The sequence below is a fragment of the Pleurodeles waltl genome, chromosome 7 (assembly GCF_031143425.1).
Source record: "Pleurodeles waltl isolate 20211129_DDA chromosome 7, aPleWal1.hap1.20221129, whole genome shotgun sequence".
Lineage (NCBI taxonomy): Eukaryota > Metazoa > Chordata > Amphibia > Caudata > Salamandridae > Pleurodeles > Pleurodeles waltl.
Window position 1 is genome coordinate 984,150,303 of NC_090446.1, and position 15,911 is coordinate 984,166,213.

The 15,911-nt window shown below is 45.1% G+C and overlaps 1 protein-coding gene across 7 annotated transcripts in view; it reads right to left on the reverse strand.

Annotated features, from left to right (window-relative positions):
* Positions 1–6,121: 6,121 nt before the first annotated feature.
* DNAI2 (dynein axonemal intermediate chain 2) overlaps positions 6,122–15,911 on the reverse strand; it is a 121,110-nt gene continuing 111,320 nt past the window's right edge. For 5 of the 7 annotated variants that reach the window (XM_069199801.1, XM_069199800.1, XM_069199796.1 and 2 more), the window contains one exon: positions 6,426–6,566. In XM_069199801.1, coding sequence (XP_069055902.1) covers positions 6,561–6,566 — 6 coding nt within the window. In that variant the 3' untranslated portion in view covers positions 6,426–6,560. Of the gene's footprint in view, positions 6,567–15,911 lie in introns of all 7 variants that reach the window. The other 2 variants (XM_069199799.1, XM_069199795.1) reach the window with 1 other exon arrangement.

Sequence of the window (15,911 nt, forward strand, 5' to 3'; positions counted from 1 at the left end):
TGTCTGTCGTAGTACCAACACCAAGTGAAGAAAAGGACTTGGCCAAAGAGGAAAGTACCAGTGAGAAAGAATCAAAGAGAGATGCAAAATTGAAAAGAAAAAGGATACCGAGCAGGAGGTATTCCGGTCCAGAGTGGGCGTATGTAGCCAATAACGATTGGTCAGACGAATTCGTATCCCTCAGTCTTGAGAACGAAGAGGCAGAACTTCATTTTGGAAATAAAAACTTTATGGACTCTGTTGATTGAAACCATTGATTACCTGATTGACTTTTCAACCGGCTAAGACATTGCTAACTTGATTGACTTTGAAACCGATTTTGAGACAACGCTGCTAACCGATAAGAGACTAAGCTGCTAAAGCAAACTGTGTGAACATTGAACTCGTTCAGCTTTGTAAATACCTGCAAACACGCTTTGATAAAGTGTCTTCAACTTTCTGATTCTATACAGATCATGACCAGCTTCACTACACAGGGGCGTAAGATGAAATGTTGTAAATACATGTGTATAGGCTTAATAACCGCATGCGTACTAATCATTGTAGCAATAGTTCTTGGAATGCATGGTAAAAATGAGAGTGAGACGAATGATGCTTCTACTTCTAAACCTATTATCGTTACTGAACTAACAGCTCTGAAGAGACTTGAGCAAGACGAGAGACACTTGCATGATAAGAAGGAACTTTCATCTAACGTTTTCTATCGCTTACTGAGTGAGTATGTTGAGACCATGGATGCGAAAGATTGTTATGTGTGTACACAAATACCTACCTCAGTAGTGGAAGGGGTAACTTATCACAGCATGCCTCTTACGTATGGAATTACATGTAGTATAGTAGCTTCCAGATTTTACGCTCAAAAGGACATTCATTATTTCTATACTAATTACGATGTTACTTTTGCATATGTCCCCATAATAGGGCACCTAAGTAAGATAGCTCGAGATTATTATGCCAAATTAATGAGGGAATTCTTTGAACCAATGTCACCTTTTCACACAGCTCACACACATAGAGAGAACCTTACATGCTTGCTTTCACCAGTAGAAATAGAATTTTTAGATCGCACTGATGATAGGAAGAATGAAATGAAGGAGAAATTAGAGAGGGAATTACACGAAAGGACGTCTGTAGATAATTATGCTTTTGCTGCAATAAAGACACAAGGAAAAATAGCTTTAGATACATTGCATGTAGGAAGATTTTGTATACATAGATTTCCATCATATTATGACACAGTTTTTGTGGGAACGAGTGAATGCAAACATACGTATGCATTTCAATCTAAATGGACGTTCATGCTGAATGGACAAGACCCAGTTATTCCTGGAGTATATTATATTTGTGGACTCAACGCCTATTATCGTCTTCCTAAAGGATGGTATGGGAGGTGTTATTTGGGAATAGTGTTCCCAAAGGTTTACCAACTAGACGACTTAAAGAAATTTCCAAGGCTGTCTGAATCACATCGTGTTCAGAAAAGGGAGACAGCTTCTGGTGTGGTAGGAGATATATTTGGAGCATTGATTCCTTCAGTGGGAGTCATATTGAATTCAATCAAAATACGAAAGTTGTCTACTATTGTGGATAACATGTTGACAAAGTTTTCAGGAGCTAAAATCATGATGGATGCGGAACTTGCTGCAGAAAGAGCTATGACTCTTCAAAATCGGCTTGCCTTAGACATTCTTTTAGCAAAGGATGGCGGCGTTTGCAAAATGCTTGGTACACGTCACTGTTGTACATATATACCAGACAGCAGTGGAAAAATTAGAACGATGCTTACAAATTTAACTAAAGAAAGTGTAGATTTAAAGGAATTGAAAGAACACGGAGTTTGGGAGAAAGTTGGAAAAGGATTTGCTTCTGTGGGAAATTGGCTCAGCAACGTATGGAATGGATTATTGCTAAAAATAGTAAAGGGAATAATAATAATATTAATTTGTTTATTAGGTTCTTGGGGAATATAGAAAGCTTTCAAAATGTTAAAAGCAAGGAACAAAAGAAAAAGAGAAGAGAAAATAGAGAACAAAATGGTGGAAATATACCGAGAAAAGTCAAAAGGGACTAAAAGAAAAAGGGAATTGACTGAAGTGCCAAATTACTATACAGAATTTTAATGGAATAAAATTTGTGGGTAGATTTGATGTGATGACATAATTAGTCATCAGAGGAGGGATTGATGACACAGGAAAAGAAGGTCTGACATATATTCATACATATCGTATAATCAAAACAAGTAATGTAGTGTGTTTTTTAGTAAAGAAAAAAATGCACGAGGGAAATTGTGCCCTCAGGGTAGTTCGCCATCATTGTAAACGAGCTTTATTAATCATGAAGTATTGAAAATGTAGTAATCCGTCATAATCACAAATGTATGCCATGATTTCTTGTTTGAAAACAGTTTTGCTTAGCTTAAATTTAGTACAGGCTTTGGCCTAGTTGCTTGGTTTCAAATTCTAACTGCGTGATTTTTTCTTGAACTAATGAAACATATATTCTTGCTTGAAGTTGTATTTTTCCAGTAGAGCTGGCTGGTACACTTATCTCCAAGGTTTCGTGCTAGGCCGGTTTCATCCCCTTTGATACAAGGTCAGTCTCTGCAGGTGCGGACAATGAAGGTACAGATAGTAAAATAATTGCCAAACCATGATACAATTTGTGTTCCAAGGCTCCAAGGACAGTGTATGCATAAATGAGCGCTAGTAAAAGACTATTTTGATTGGACAATTTGAAGCCAACCTATGAACCCTCCAATGGAAGACCCTGCAGAATTTGGAATGTTTCTTACTTAAACCCACCGGACAAAGAGAAGTCAGCCATTTTTTTCCTTGATGCCAGTTTGAAGCCTGATGCCAGACTCCATTTTGGACGACACCCTGATGCCCTTTTCTCTATCTGAGAGAAAGAGACTTTAAGAATTCTCACCCTAGAGACTTTAACTTTGATTTGCCCCCGTCTTGCCCATGCAGTAACTTTGCCCCATTCTCCTTGCCGCTGCAAGGAAGCTTGCCCTTAACTTTTCCCCCTTTGAAATTTGCCCCGTGCTGATCAACCGGTACCTGAAGGACGAAGACTTTTCTTGAATGCTGATTGTATTTGGTAAATATGAAAGGATAAATGTATTATGCATTGTGTTTTTCCTTTTAGGTACCAACTGCTATTTTGATAGAGTCCTAGATAGAAGTTTTCCAAATTTGTGTTGACTAAATTCGTTTTGCATGAAGTCCCACATGCCTATGCTAATTAGAGGTTAGTCGAGGTATTCATTCAATGTATCATGAAGAATTTAAATCTTGTTATGCTGACCGAATGTATGCAATTAGTCAAATACAGTTAGTCACATTGGTGATTTGCATTGCGATAACAGAGTGTATCATTATTCAGATCTTACGTAGATTGCGTTTCTTCCGCCGTTATGGACAGCTAGTAATGTTCATATACATATATCAATTGGTTTTGAGACATATATATATCGTGCTAGCTTTGTTAATATAGGGAAATAAATTCACTAACTTTTAATAAACTGGTGTGGTTATTCATGACTGAAAGGTCATGGTGCGCCGAAATATCAACTGTTATTGATTTCTGATGTGCTATATTGACCTATTAATTAAGTATTGATTATCGATTACAATAGTTATTGATTATTGATCTGAGTGACTCGACTATTTTAGGATGAGAACACACAAATGGGTAGTAAGGGTGAAAGGCGCCGCACATCTGAGCAATAAAACAGTTGTACTGAGACAAGTAATCAAAGTGAAAGCAGGGTCTGGTGCAGCCTGGCCCAGTGCCTTACTACCCGATGGGCACAAAGACGGGTAACAAAATACCCATAGACGAATTAGAACAAGATGGCCACAGCACACAGAGTATAAAGTCCAATGGTGTGACAGGGAAAATATTCCTGAAAGTGTATTTGTGGAAATGGAAAGTAGACTGGAGTCCAAGTTCTTGTTTTGCAGATGTAGCCTTTAATTGTAGATACCAGAGATCATTGTGTCATCAACGAGATACAGCCAACACGTGTTTTGTCACACAAGTGACTTCATCAAGGCTGGGCCGTCCGGCCAGAATGGTATGTAACAAAGGTAAGTAGAGAGGGAGCCCCGTGTTCAGTTAGCTGGGCTCCAGAAGGTCAAATGTAGCTTCTATGAGTTGAACTGTCATTAGTGTACCTGGGTAGGTAGTGAATACGTGAGAGGAGGACAATGGTAGTAGTAGACCCTGATAAGCCTATGGTCAAAGAAACCTGTAGGTCGAGGAGTATGGCACCAACTACGTTCTGCTTACTTGGTGCCATACTCCTCGACCTACAGGTTTCTTTGACCATAGGCTTATCAGGGTCTACTACTACCATTGTCCTCCTCTCTCACGTATTCACTACCTACCCAGGTACCCTAATGACAGTTCAACTCATAGAAGCTACATTTGACCTTCTGGAGCCCAGCTAACTGAACACGGGGCTCCCTCTCTACTTACCAATGTTACATACCATTCTGGCCGGACGGCCCAGCCTTGATGAAGTCACTTGTGTGACGAAACACGTGTTGGCTGTATCTCGTTGATGACACAATGATCTCTGGTATCTACAATTAAAGGCTACATCTGCAAAACAAGAACTTGGACTCCAGTCTACTTTCCATTTCAACAAATACACTTTCAGGAATATTTTCCCTGTCACACCATTGGACTTTATACTCTGTGTGCTGTGGCCATCTTGTTCTATTTTAGGATGAGGAGAGCCCGACTCGGTTAAAAGATTCACCGACCTCCAACGTGTCCAGATACAGGTAATTTATAAGGGCTGGACGCGTTATCAGTATCAACGAAAGTGGGGACAGTTCAGGGGAATGATATCTGGTATCTATAGCACCATTACAGACTATAGATTTAACAAGCTAAATGTTGGCACATTTAGGTTCAAATGGAAGGAACGGTTATCCCATGAATTCACTAATAAGGAATGGGTGAACATAACACAGCAAAAAAGGACAGGGTTTAGAGTAAAGCAAAACTGAAGCATATTTTCTTTAAAGTAATCACGAATGACACTGGACACCGTAATGATTACAAACAGGCTTAGTACATAATTCCAACTCCTGCAGCTGTTGAGATGCAGAATGTGAAGTCTTACAGACACTGTGGTCCTGCCCACATATACATGATTATTGAACTCAACTACAGAAGACAATTCGGGACTTTAGAGGAGCAGGCATTCCCCTACCTATATTGACAATCGAACATCACTTCACAGATGTAATAGGTAAGACAACACTCTGGAGAAGATTCTTTGCCACTTCTGCAATGGTATCTAAAATATGTTATTGTCAACCACAACTGAGACTGCTGAAGGTCGGCTGAGAGAGCTGTCAGTAGTGGCAGGGTATTAAAGAATTACCTACAGAATAAATGACCAAGCAGATATATTTGAGACTATATAACAGCGTTTCACTCACCTACCGTCCTAAAGCTAGAAATAGTGTAGGACTGATTCTTACAAGGAATCTATCACCCTGATGTAAATAGAAAGAGATATTTCAGTAGTAAGAGGGCTAATGATTTAAAAAAGCCGACTCTGATAGGAGTAATAACTTAACATACACAATACCATATAGCTGATTACGAAACCCTGAGGGTCCAAATTGTAGTTAGATAAAACCGCAAAAGCATAAAATTTCTCTAGTTAGTGTATTAAAATGTACTAAGATATTGTTATTATGAACGCACGTTGCTTCATGACAGTGTTACTCATTACGCAGTGTTACTCATTACGCACTCTCCACCTTTCCATCACCCCCCTTTTATTCATCTCCCCCCCACACTCCTGTTTCTAACTCCGTAATTACACCCAACATTTTCAAAGTGTAATACAATATAGGTTAAAGGCCTGTTAAAATGTTTAAGGTGCATCATCGAGCAACTAGATATGTTCAAATCCATAACAAATATACAAGAATATATAAATATATGGGACAAACCTATTAATAAAGAAGTATTTAAAGACAATCACATTCAAGAAGAAAAAAAAGTGCTCTCCCGCAAGAGCTAATTTAAGTGAGTGTGTCTCACTTAAGGATAACTGTTACACATAAAAAGCATGGTATAAACCGATCCGCAGAGTGTAAAATGCTGTTTATTTCCACTAGTGAGAGATGGCAGGGCAATCATGTACTCTTGAGGCTTTGGCACACGTGGCTTTGGTGATCAATAGCATTCTACGCTCTGTGTATGTACATATGTAGTATACAGAAACAGGTCATAGTTTCACCGGGCGAGGAAACTACCTTCGAAAAATTCTGCCTATTTCCCAGTTAGTCCCACACCACCGCCATCAGAGCGATCCAGGAGGCTGCTCCCACTAAGCCAAGCCAGCAAAATGCGTCCGAGAACCAGTGAGGAGAGAGAACAAGTCTCATATCTTTGAAACGTTGCAGCGCATTTTATTTGTTGTGTCAATTGTGTGTAAAAGGCCAAGCGTGAAAAAATACATTGTAAGAAAATAAATTAGTTCTGCTCCGGGGGTACTGCGGTCTAGATCCAGCTGCTCCTCGATGTTATGTCTGCAAATGAAAAACAAAAATTAGATACCTCTGAGCCAGGGTTTAAATTGAACACAATTTTCGGTCTAGACTCAATACTGATTCGTAAACTTGCACATGGTTTTGTGTCGCCCCTGGAAGGTTAACGCTACTTTTTCGGCATACATATCAGGATTTACTATTTTGCAGAGATTCATTTCTTTCAACAACAAAAAAATGTTTAAAAAAATACAGTTAACATTTAAAATTAATGTTTCCCTTTTAATCACGATTACTCTTGATTGCACGCCCAAGTCACCCGAATATCTATCCCTCACTCTTCAACCAGGATGGCCTATGCATGGACAATATTCAGTCCACTGTATACACACAGCGAGGAATGAACTATTTGTGCAGGACAACTCTTTTCTCCCATACACAGAGCAAGTACGTAGTAGTAGTAATGTTATTAATGGCATAGCTACTTAAAATCTCTGCAGTAAAATAACAACATAAAAAACCACGACATACAAATTATGGAAACGAGTTGCAGCCACAGGGCGAATAAACTGATTAAAACCCCTTACACGAGCAGGCGAGCCCCCATAGTTATTGATGTTAGGCTGATAACAACCATACATAAAAACATACCCTAATAACAATTAAAAGGAAATGACGCTGGTTGAAACTTCGAGTAAGATCTGATGCACGGTCATGCGCCACATCAGAAACTACCAACAACGAGCATTTTTAACCTGGAAGCTTCGTGCTCCACTTCACATAATTGAAACTAAATGACCAGTGTAAAACAGCATCTTCTTGAGAGGGCTCATCTAGATATTTAAAGGGCGGGGGACCAGCCTTGTCCTAGTAATTAAGTGCAGAGTGCAAACAAGGAGCTGATTTCCCTGGGACCAGCAAAGCAAGGAGGGGAGGCAGGGCTGAAGCAATCATCCTCCTACGGTGAAAACCCGCCCCCTCTCTCCCCTCCTCCAGAGTGACAGCATAACTGCACACATGGTCGAGTAGTCTCGCCAGGCGACACCCTCTCCCAGAGACAGCGAGCCTGCATCAGTGCTTAATTTGTGGTTGTTGTTTCTGGTTGGTGTAGAGAGCCATCCGGGCTCTCCTATACTTTGTTGCCCTTGCAAGACGCAAGGGCGGGTCTCTAGCACGAGGTTATAAAAATAAAGCTGGGGCTGGGGAGAGAAGACTCCACGTGCATACGAGCTACCTTGTCAGTGTGTTCATTTCTGGAGCTGGGGCAAGGGCCCAAGCCACGTAGAAGGCCCAAAACTACATTGGCGACAAGTCGGATGTAATAATAAAAAAATATATATATAAAATATAAACGACTACTACAGCGAGCTCATGCCTCGGTCGACACAACCTGGGCGCATGATCGCATCTCCTCGGAGCTGTTGCCGTTTGCTCCTTCATACACAGGGAGGAAGGCGCGGTGTGTGGCTCGCTACGGGACACCTCTCGACAGTGCCGAACGATGAACGGTAGGTGGTGACTCACCAGGTCCAGGACAGCAGAATCCGGTACACGGATCGCTTGCCTGGTCAGGCGAAGGGCGCAACACTTCTGTGGCCGACGAGAGTGGTCGGGAAGCTTGGGACCCAATAACCCACAACAGCAACGTGGTGGAAGGACCCCAGAGGCGCCTGCCATGATGCCTGCTCTACTCCCAGTGACACACACGCCCCTACACTCTCCTCCAGACCACGAGAGGTGAGACACTGCACACGGGGATAGAGACTTGACCCTAGGCCCGGGAGCCGCTGAGAAATATAAAAAGAATCAGGAAGGGAAAGTGTAGGGAGGTGGCTGGCCCCGCAGAAAGGACGAAGGTCATTCCTATGGCGAAACAGAGCACAGGCCCCACATTTGGTGGACACTTCTGCCACCCCAGTTTGTTCTTGAGGGGGGCACCGTCAGCATCCTCAAAAAAAAAAATAATAATAATAATAAAGAGGAGAGGAAGAGGCAGGACAACAGTGAAATTTACCTTACAACACGGCCACACCCACTGGAAACAGCAACATGAGTGTACCACAGCAGGAGAATGAACTGCATCCAGTGCCCCCAGCCCCCATTCATCAGTTGCTGCATTACCCCATTCAGTCAGCTAATAGACCCAGCCACAGCAGCACCGCGATGGCGCCTGTGGTTAGGTCGTTTGGACAATTACTTTTGTGCTACGAGAGAGACGGATGGGACAGTGCGTAGGTCCCTGATGCTACTGATGGGAGGCGACAAACTCCAAGAACTTTTCGACTCACTTCCTGACACTTGTGATTATGAAGCTGCTGTGGCTGCGCTGAATAAGCATTTTGCCCCCAGATGAACCCGGATTCCGAGTTCATCAAATTGCGCCAGGCCCAGCAAACAGACGTTGAGTCCGTCGACATGTTCTATTCACAGCTAAGGAAGCTAGCCAGCACGTGCGAGGGCCTGAACCAGCACGAGGAGATCAGAGCCCAGATCATCCAGGGGTGCCGGTCCAACATGCTTCGGAATCTGATCATGCGGCAACCAGGTATTTCCCTAGACGAGATCCTCATAGTGGCTCGCTCCCATGAACTGTCTGTCGTCCGTGCGGATGCCAGAGCTGCAGCAAGAGGGCAATCCATATCAGCCGCGTCGGCGGCACGCCCGACCCAGGTGAAGGTGGAACAGGTGGATGTCATCCAGCCTCGTCAACCCCCAGGGAGTCAGCCGCCCACCTCAAAGCCAGGAGAGGAGATCTGCGGCAGCTGTGGATACGAACACAGGTCAGCAAGTGGGTGCCCAGTGAGAGGGAAGTTGTGTAACCGGTATGACAAGAGTAATCACTTTGCCAAAATGTGTAGGACAGGAAAAAGTAGACAAGCGGAGTCGAAAGGGAAAGAAGCCAAGGTCAGGAGTGTCAACACAGAAGATAACTCACATGGGGGACAGATGACCAATAGAATGCCAGTCTTTGAGAAGGACAAAGAAGAGGACATTTTGGTCATCTCGTTCACGGGATGGAGGCAGCACAAAAGGCGACCACCCCCCTCTTGCGATGGTGCTCATAGACACAGGGGCATCAGTCTACATGATGGATGATGCCAAGTATCGACAGCTGTCCCCCCAAGCCATGTCTAACCCCGAGTAACACCAAGATTTACACCTATGGTGGACGCCACCCGCTTCCTCTGAAAGGGACAATTGAGGTACCAGTGACCAACGGCCAGCTCTGTACGGGGGCGAAGTTCTACGTGGTAGCAGGCGATCGAGGCACCTTGCTGGAATGCGAAACAGCAGAAGAACTCGAACTGGTATTCTTTGCGCATCAGGTCTACGAGTCCCTTCTTAGTGAATTCCCACAGCTGTTTGAAGGGTTGGGGAAACTCAAAGGCAAGAGAGTCAAGTTACACGTTGATCAGGATGTGACGCCAGTGGCACTGAGACACCGTCGGGTCCCCTTCCACCTACGACCGGTGGTGGAGAAGGAGTTGTAGCTGTTGGAGGACCAAGGCGTAATTGAAAAGTTAGATGGGCCCACCCCGTGGGTTTCACCCTTGGTAATTGCAGGTAAACCTAAACAGCCGGGAGCCATTTGTCTCTGGGTGGACATGCGCCTACCAAATAGAGCCATCCGAACAGAGTGACACATCACGCCCACCATGGATGACATAATTGCAGACCTGAACGGGGCACAGTGGTTCTCTAAACTGGATTTAAATTCTGGCTATCACCAGTTGGAGGTTGACCCGGACAGCAGAAAGATTACAACTTTCGACGCATGTGGGGCTAAGACGCTACAAGAGACTATGTTTTGGGGTGTCCTCAGCAGCAAAGGTGTTCCAGAACACTATCAAGGAAACACTGTTGGGGCTGTCGGGGTGATTAACCTCAGTGATGACATTTTGATATACTCTAAAACACGCGAGAAGCACCATCAACACCTGAGAGCCACTCTGCAGAGGCTTGGGGGCACAGGTCTCACACTCCACAAATGAAAATGTGCGTTCTATCAGACATCCATCGAGTTCTTTGGGTACATCTTTTCGAAGGACGGTCTGAGGGTAGACCCACGCAAGGTGGACGCCATTCGCCACGCCCCGATTCCGAAGAACGCCGTGGAAGTCAGAAGCTTCTTGGGGATGGCCACATATTGTGGAAGGTTCGTACCCCAGCTGGTCACGATGGCAGAGCCCCTCAGACAACTCACCAAAGTTTCTCACCGGTGGGAGTGGAGCCTGGCGGCGGATCAAGCTTTCCAGGATGTGAGGGCGGTGCTCTTAGATTAATCCATCATGGCCTATTTCAATCCCCCAAAACGAACGGAGATAGTGGTGGATGCCAGCCCGGTAGGTTTGGGAGCAGTTCTTCTACAGGAGCAGCGTCATCAGGAGTGGGTCACCGTTGCATATGCCAGCCGCGCCCTCTCAGCTGTAGAGACCCGGTATGCCCAAATCGAAAGGGGGGCACTAGCGATCCGATGGGCGTGTAAGCATTTCCATGTATACGTCTACGGGCACGAATTCCAAGTAGTGGCAGATCACAAACCACTGGTGTCACTGTTTGAAGGGACTGCGCGCCTGGCACTGCCGAGGAATGAATCCTGGGCTGTTCAACTCCAACCCTACAGATTCAGAGTCCTCTATCGGCCTGGTGTGAACAATCCGGCTGATTATCTCTCCAGACACCCATCGGCAGATACGCCAGGAGGATCCCAAGAAGAGGATGAGGAGAACACTGAGGTGTTCATAAGGATGGTTGTCCAATCTGCTTGCCCGACCGCTCTGACAGTGGGAGACATCGTACAAGTGACAGAAACAGATTTAGTGCTCTCACGTGTCATGTCAAGGAACGCTCAGCAGTTGTTTGCTTTCCTTCTCTTATCTTATGACCGAGCTTACAAAACTTCTCTGGAATACACTTTTTAGTTTAAAGAAGACATTTATTGTTATTATTACTTCACCACGAGGTTCCTGAAAGACGAGATTAGTAGGTTGGAAGCACACGTTTAAAAGTTGTCGCAGCAATGAAAGCAAAATATATCAAAGTACTTCTCAGTTGCAATGTACACAGCAAATACATGTGGTTATATTATAGCATAACTTCAAAGCAAAGCATAAAAGTCCAAATTGAATCACCGTAGGGCCTATCACTCCAATTCATCTTTCTAAGGGCTGAAAGTTGATGACTCTGGTTCAACTGCGAGAAAGAGATTTTCCACCCAAACGGAAGACAGGCAACTGATGTCCGTTCCTGCCTGAAGTCGAGATCCTTCTCTCGCTGCTGCCCAGGGCCACTGTTAAAAGAAAACTCAGAGTGGGAACCGAATAAACCTGGAGAGTGGCCAATTCTCCAAACGTCACTCGTTCCCAGACTGGATTGCGAGGTAAACACAAAATCTACGCTCTCTTATCAGCTAGGGTTTGGTGTGAAAAACACAGCTTGGTCAACCATGTGGAAAAACACAGCTTGGAAAAACACAGCTCCTCTGCAATGTCTCAACTGCAATGTCTAACTCCATGGTTAAGCCAATAGGCAGCTAACCTAAATACCAAATGTAATGTCTAATGCCATTTTAAAGCCAATAGGCAGCTAAACTGAATACAACATTTAATGTGCTACTGCTGAACATTGAGCAACTAATATGCGCAGTGGTGAAACACAAAGTCATTGGTCAAACACAATTAATAGCATAACAGCAGTAGAAACTGGAAACACTTCCTGGGAAGTGCTAAGATGACCGATCTGGAAGACAAAACAACCATGCAAGGAATGTGGAGAGTGCGGGACGAGCTGTCCGTAGGCAGCGAAGGTCTGGTTCTTCGGGGGAGAAGAATAGTGCTGCCAAGGCATCTATGGCATTTAGTCGTGGAACTAGCTCACCAAGGTCATCAAGGAGCTGCAAAGACGAAGGTGTGGCTTGGAGCCAAGGTGTGGTTCCCGGGGATGGATGCTGGGGTCGGGAGCTGTCATTCTTGCATAATTACCTCAGTTGAGCCGCCTGTCTGTCCTGTCATCACCGAACATCCTAGCCTAAAACCCTGGTCCAAGCTAAGTATGGACTTTGGAAGCTTTCCTGACTGGAGACTGACCATGGTTGTGCTGGATTCCTACACAAAGTTTCCTGTGGTGGAAGTTGTGGTATCCACCTCCTTTGAGAATGTGAGACCAGTGCTGGACAGGACTTTTGCAGTCTTCTGGCTCCCAGATGAAGTCCAGACAGACAACGGGCCCCCTTTTCAGGGACCAGAGTTCTGATTGTACCCGGATCAACTTGCTATACGCCACCGTAAGATCAGGCCATACTGGCCTCAGGCCAATGGTGATGTGGAACGATTTATGAGGACACTTAACCGTGCCCTACGGATTGCCGTTGAACAAAAGGAAGATAGAGAACAATGCCTCCACCAGTTCTTAAGAGCGTATTGGCAGACACCCCACAGCACAACTGGCTGTGCTCCAGCAGCCCTGATGTTCAAGACACCCCCGCGAGAATGCATTCTAGCAGATCCCCAATGGGAATCTCCTGAACTGGACATTGAAGCCACCCAACAGCGCCGGCAGCTGACCAACCAAAAAGCCAATGAGAGAGGGAGGACCAGCAGTCGTAGCTTTCAAGTGGGTGATCATGTGGTGGTAAAGAATCACCGTGGAGGAGGAAAGTTTCAGACACCGTTTGAGCCGTAGGTGTGGGAAGTAGTGGCAGTACGAGGTTCCATGGTGACCGCCTGTCGGGGCGACCGGCAAGTGACCAGAAATGCCTCACACTTCAAACGAGCAGGTGAAAGGCTGACTGCTGAATGTGAGGAGGAAGAAGAAGCGGAAGAGGGTGGTGCACCCCAGTGCCGATTTTATGGACCGAATGGTGCTAAAGAGCCAGTGCCCCATAACGAGGCCAGTCAATCCACCATCGTGGACAACAGGGGAACGGTCAGTCGGAGCGAGAGGTATCATCTCCGACCGAATCCTACGCTGAGCAGTCAGCTAAGAGACTTTGGGCCTGATTCTAACTTTGGAGGACGGTGTTAAACCGGCCCAAAAGTGGCGGATATACCACCTACCGTATTACGAGTCCATTATATCCTATGGAACTCGTAATACGGTAGGTGGTATATCCGCCACTTTTGGGACGGTTTAACACCGTCCTCCAAAGTTAGAATCAGGCCCTTTGTCTGTTGAGCAATTATCTTGGGACAGCATACACTCTCCCAGGACCCCGCTGTGAATCCCGACTCCTTTGGGATCTGAAGAAAGTACTTGAATTGGTTCAGTTTTGTGTTATCTAGTTGTGTTTTGTTTTGTGTTACCATTTTGATCTTTCGCATGTAAACATGGGAGGGATGTAGAGAGCCATCCGGGCTCTCCTATACTTTGTTGCCCTTGCAGGACGCGAGGGCGGGTCTCTAGCACGAGGTTATAAAAATAAAGCTGGGGCTGCGGAGAGCAGACTGAACGTGCATAGGAGCTACCTTGTCGGTATGGTCATTTCTGGAGCTGGGGCTAGGGCCCAAGCCACGTGGAAGGCCCAAAACTACAGTGCAGAGCACTAGCACTTATGTTTGACGGGCCTGCACTTATTTTTCTGCCTCAAGTATTTACTGTGAGCAAAAGACACACTTGGGAAGAAGGAGGAAGAGAAAAACTAAAATGCGTCACAATGGGAGAAAGCAGAAAGCTGCAGGAGTGAGCTGAAGGAGCAGGGAGTGTCTTTAAATGGATTGAAGAGGCCCGAGATTGCTTTGGGATTACGCCGCCTCAGTATTCCATGTTCCCACATTTAACTGCAGCAGCCACGTGTTTAAGAGGAGGGCTTTGGGCACCAGCACGTTTTCATTTACAAATTAAGCACTGGCCTTCATACCAGGTAGAAGTGATCGCCTCCCACAGAAACAGTGCCAGGCAGCACCCCTTCCCAGTGACAGCGGGGCGGCACGCACAAATAGATTGTCTCTGACTTCGCTATACCCCACGGAAGTTACCAATCGCTCATTCCCGGTTGGTGTCTGGCACATATGGGGTGGGCAGTTAGGAGGAGATTTTTTTGCCCGCCTTCGGCATAAATTCAACTAGTCAGCAGTTCTGCTGGAGATCAATCCCCTCGTTCATCGATCATGTCCAGCAAATCACTGTTTAGTAAGACAGTTTTTTGCCCACCTTCAGCAGAAATTTAACAAAGGGGCAGTTCAGCTGGGGATCCTCTGTGCTGAAGCAAGCCAGTACTGCCTGCCTCTGTGTGCGTGTGGCCCTTTCATTGAACGGGCTTTTAACTGTCTCCTTTCTTCCCTTAGTGCATCACAGGAGCAGATCAAATGAAGCAAGTCGCCATCCCCCAGATCACGGAGTCGACACTTGTTTGATGAACCCTCTCGTAGCCATGGGGTAAGGTGCGGTTTGGAGGAAGCGAGCCCAGACTGTATTGCAGGAACTGCACCTTAACGAAAGCTGAATACCCGGTGCTAAAATACCGCACACAGAACAAGCTACTCCTACCTCTCTCTAGATCCCATAGGGCCGCCTAAATGTGCATGCAGGGCTTCCCCTACCCCGCAGAAGTGGAAGTTAGGACCACAACCTATACTTCCAATTAGTGAAACGGTGCACCCTGTCCTTTTCACATCTCTTTATATAACATCCTACATATAGGGTGGTACACAAAGGTTTACCTTTTACTGGAAAACATGGAATTCACAGTTTGTCAAACCTGGGTCTCAGTCTCACCCGTTGCCCTCCGAGGCTACACCTGGAGGCAATGTACTGTGGGTGTAACATGCAGATATGTTGCAACATAAATTATTCTGTCAAAAATTAATTGTTAAGTTAAGGCCCAGGCTGCCAGGAATATGGAGGTACGTTAAGGTGGGGCAAAGGTCCGCAAAAGGCATTTGCAATATCTACTACGATTTGGATGTTAGTAGCAAAATCCAATAAAGGCAAATAACCAAGACTGAAGAGAAGTGGACTTTGGTAAAAGTTGCCTATTCCAGTCTAGACGTAAAAAAATGGTTGAGAAAGAAAAGGAGAGAGGAGCAAAGAAGGAGTAAGACAAAAATGAAAGAATGAGGGGGGAGAGGGTGCGGGTCAACAGGAAAGCAAGTGGGTAATAAAGTCCTAATGAAGGGTCCAGTGTGTATTGCAGAGTCTGCTGGCTGGTAACAGAAGAACCAGGTAGTCAGGACAGGAGTTTGAAAAGCAGGCGCTGTGAAGCAATATGGCAAGGAAACGAAGGCAAAATGGAGGAAAAAGGTCAAGAGTTGATGATTACCTGGAACAGTAAAACTAATGACTCACAGGAGCTGGCCAGAAAATTTGTGACACCAAGAATCATAAGTCGAACACTGTTTATATGAGTTCCATACAGACACACCCAACAAAAGGAAACAGAAGGAGGATCAA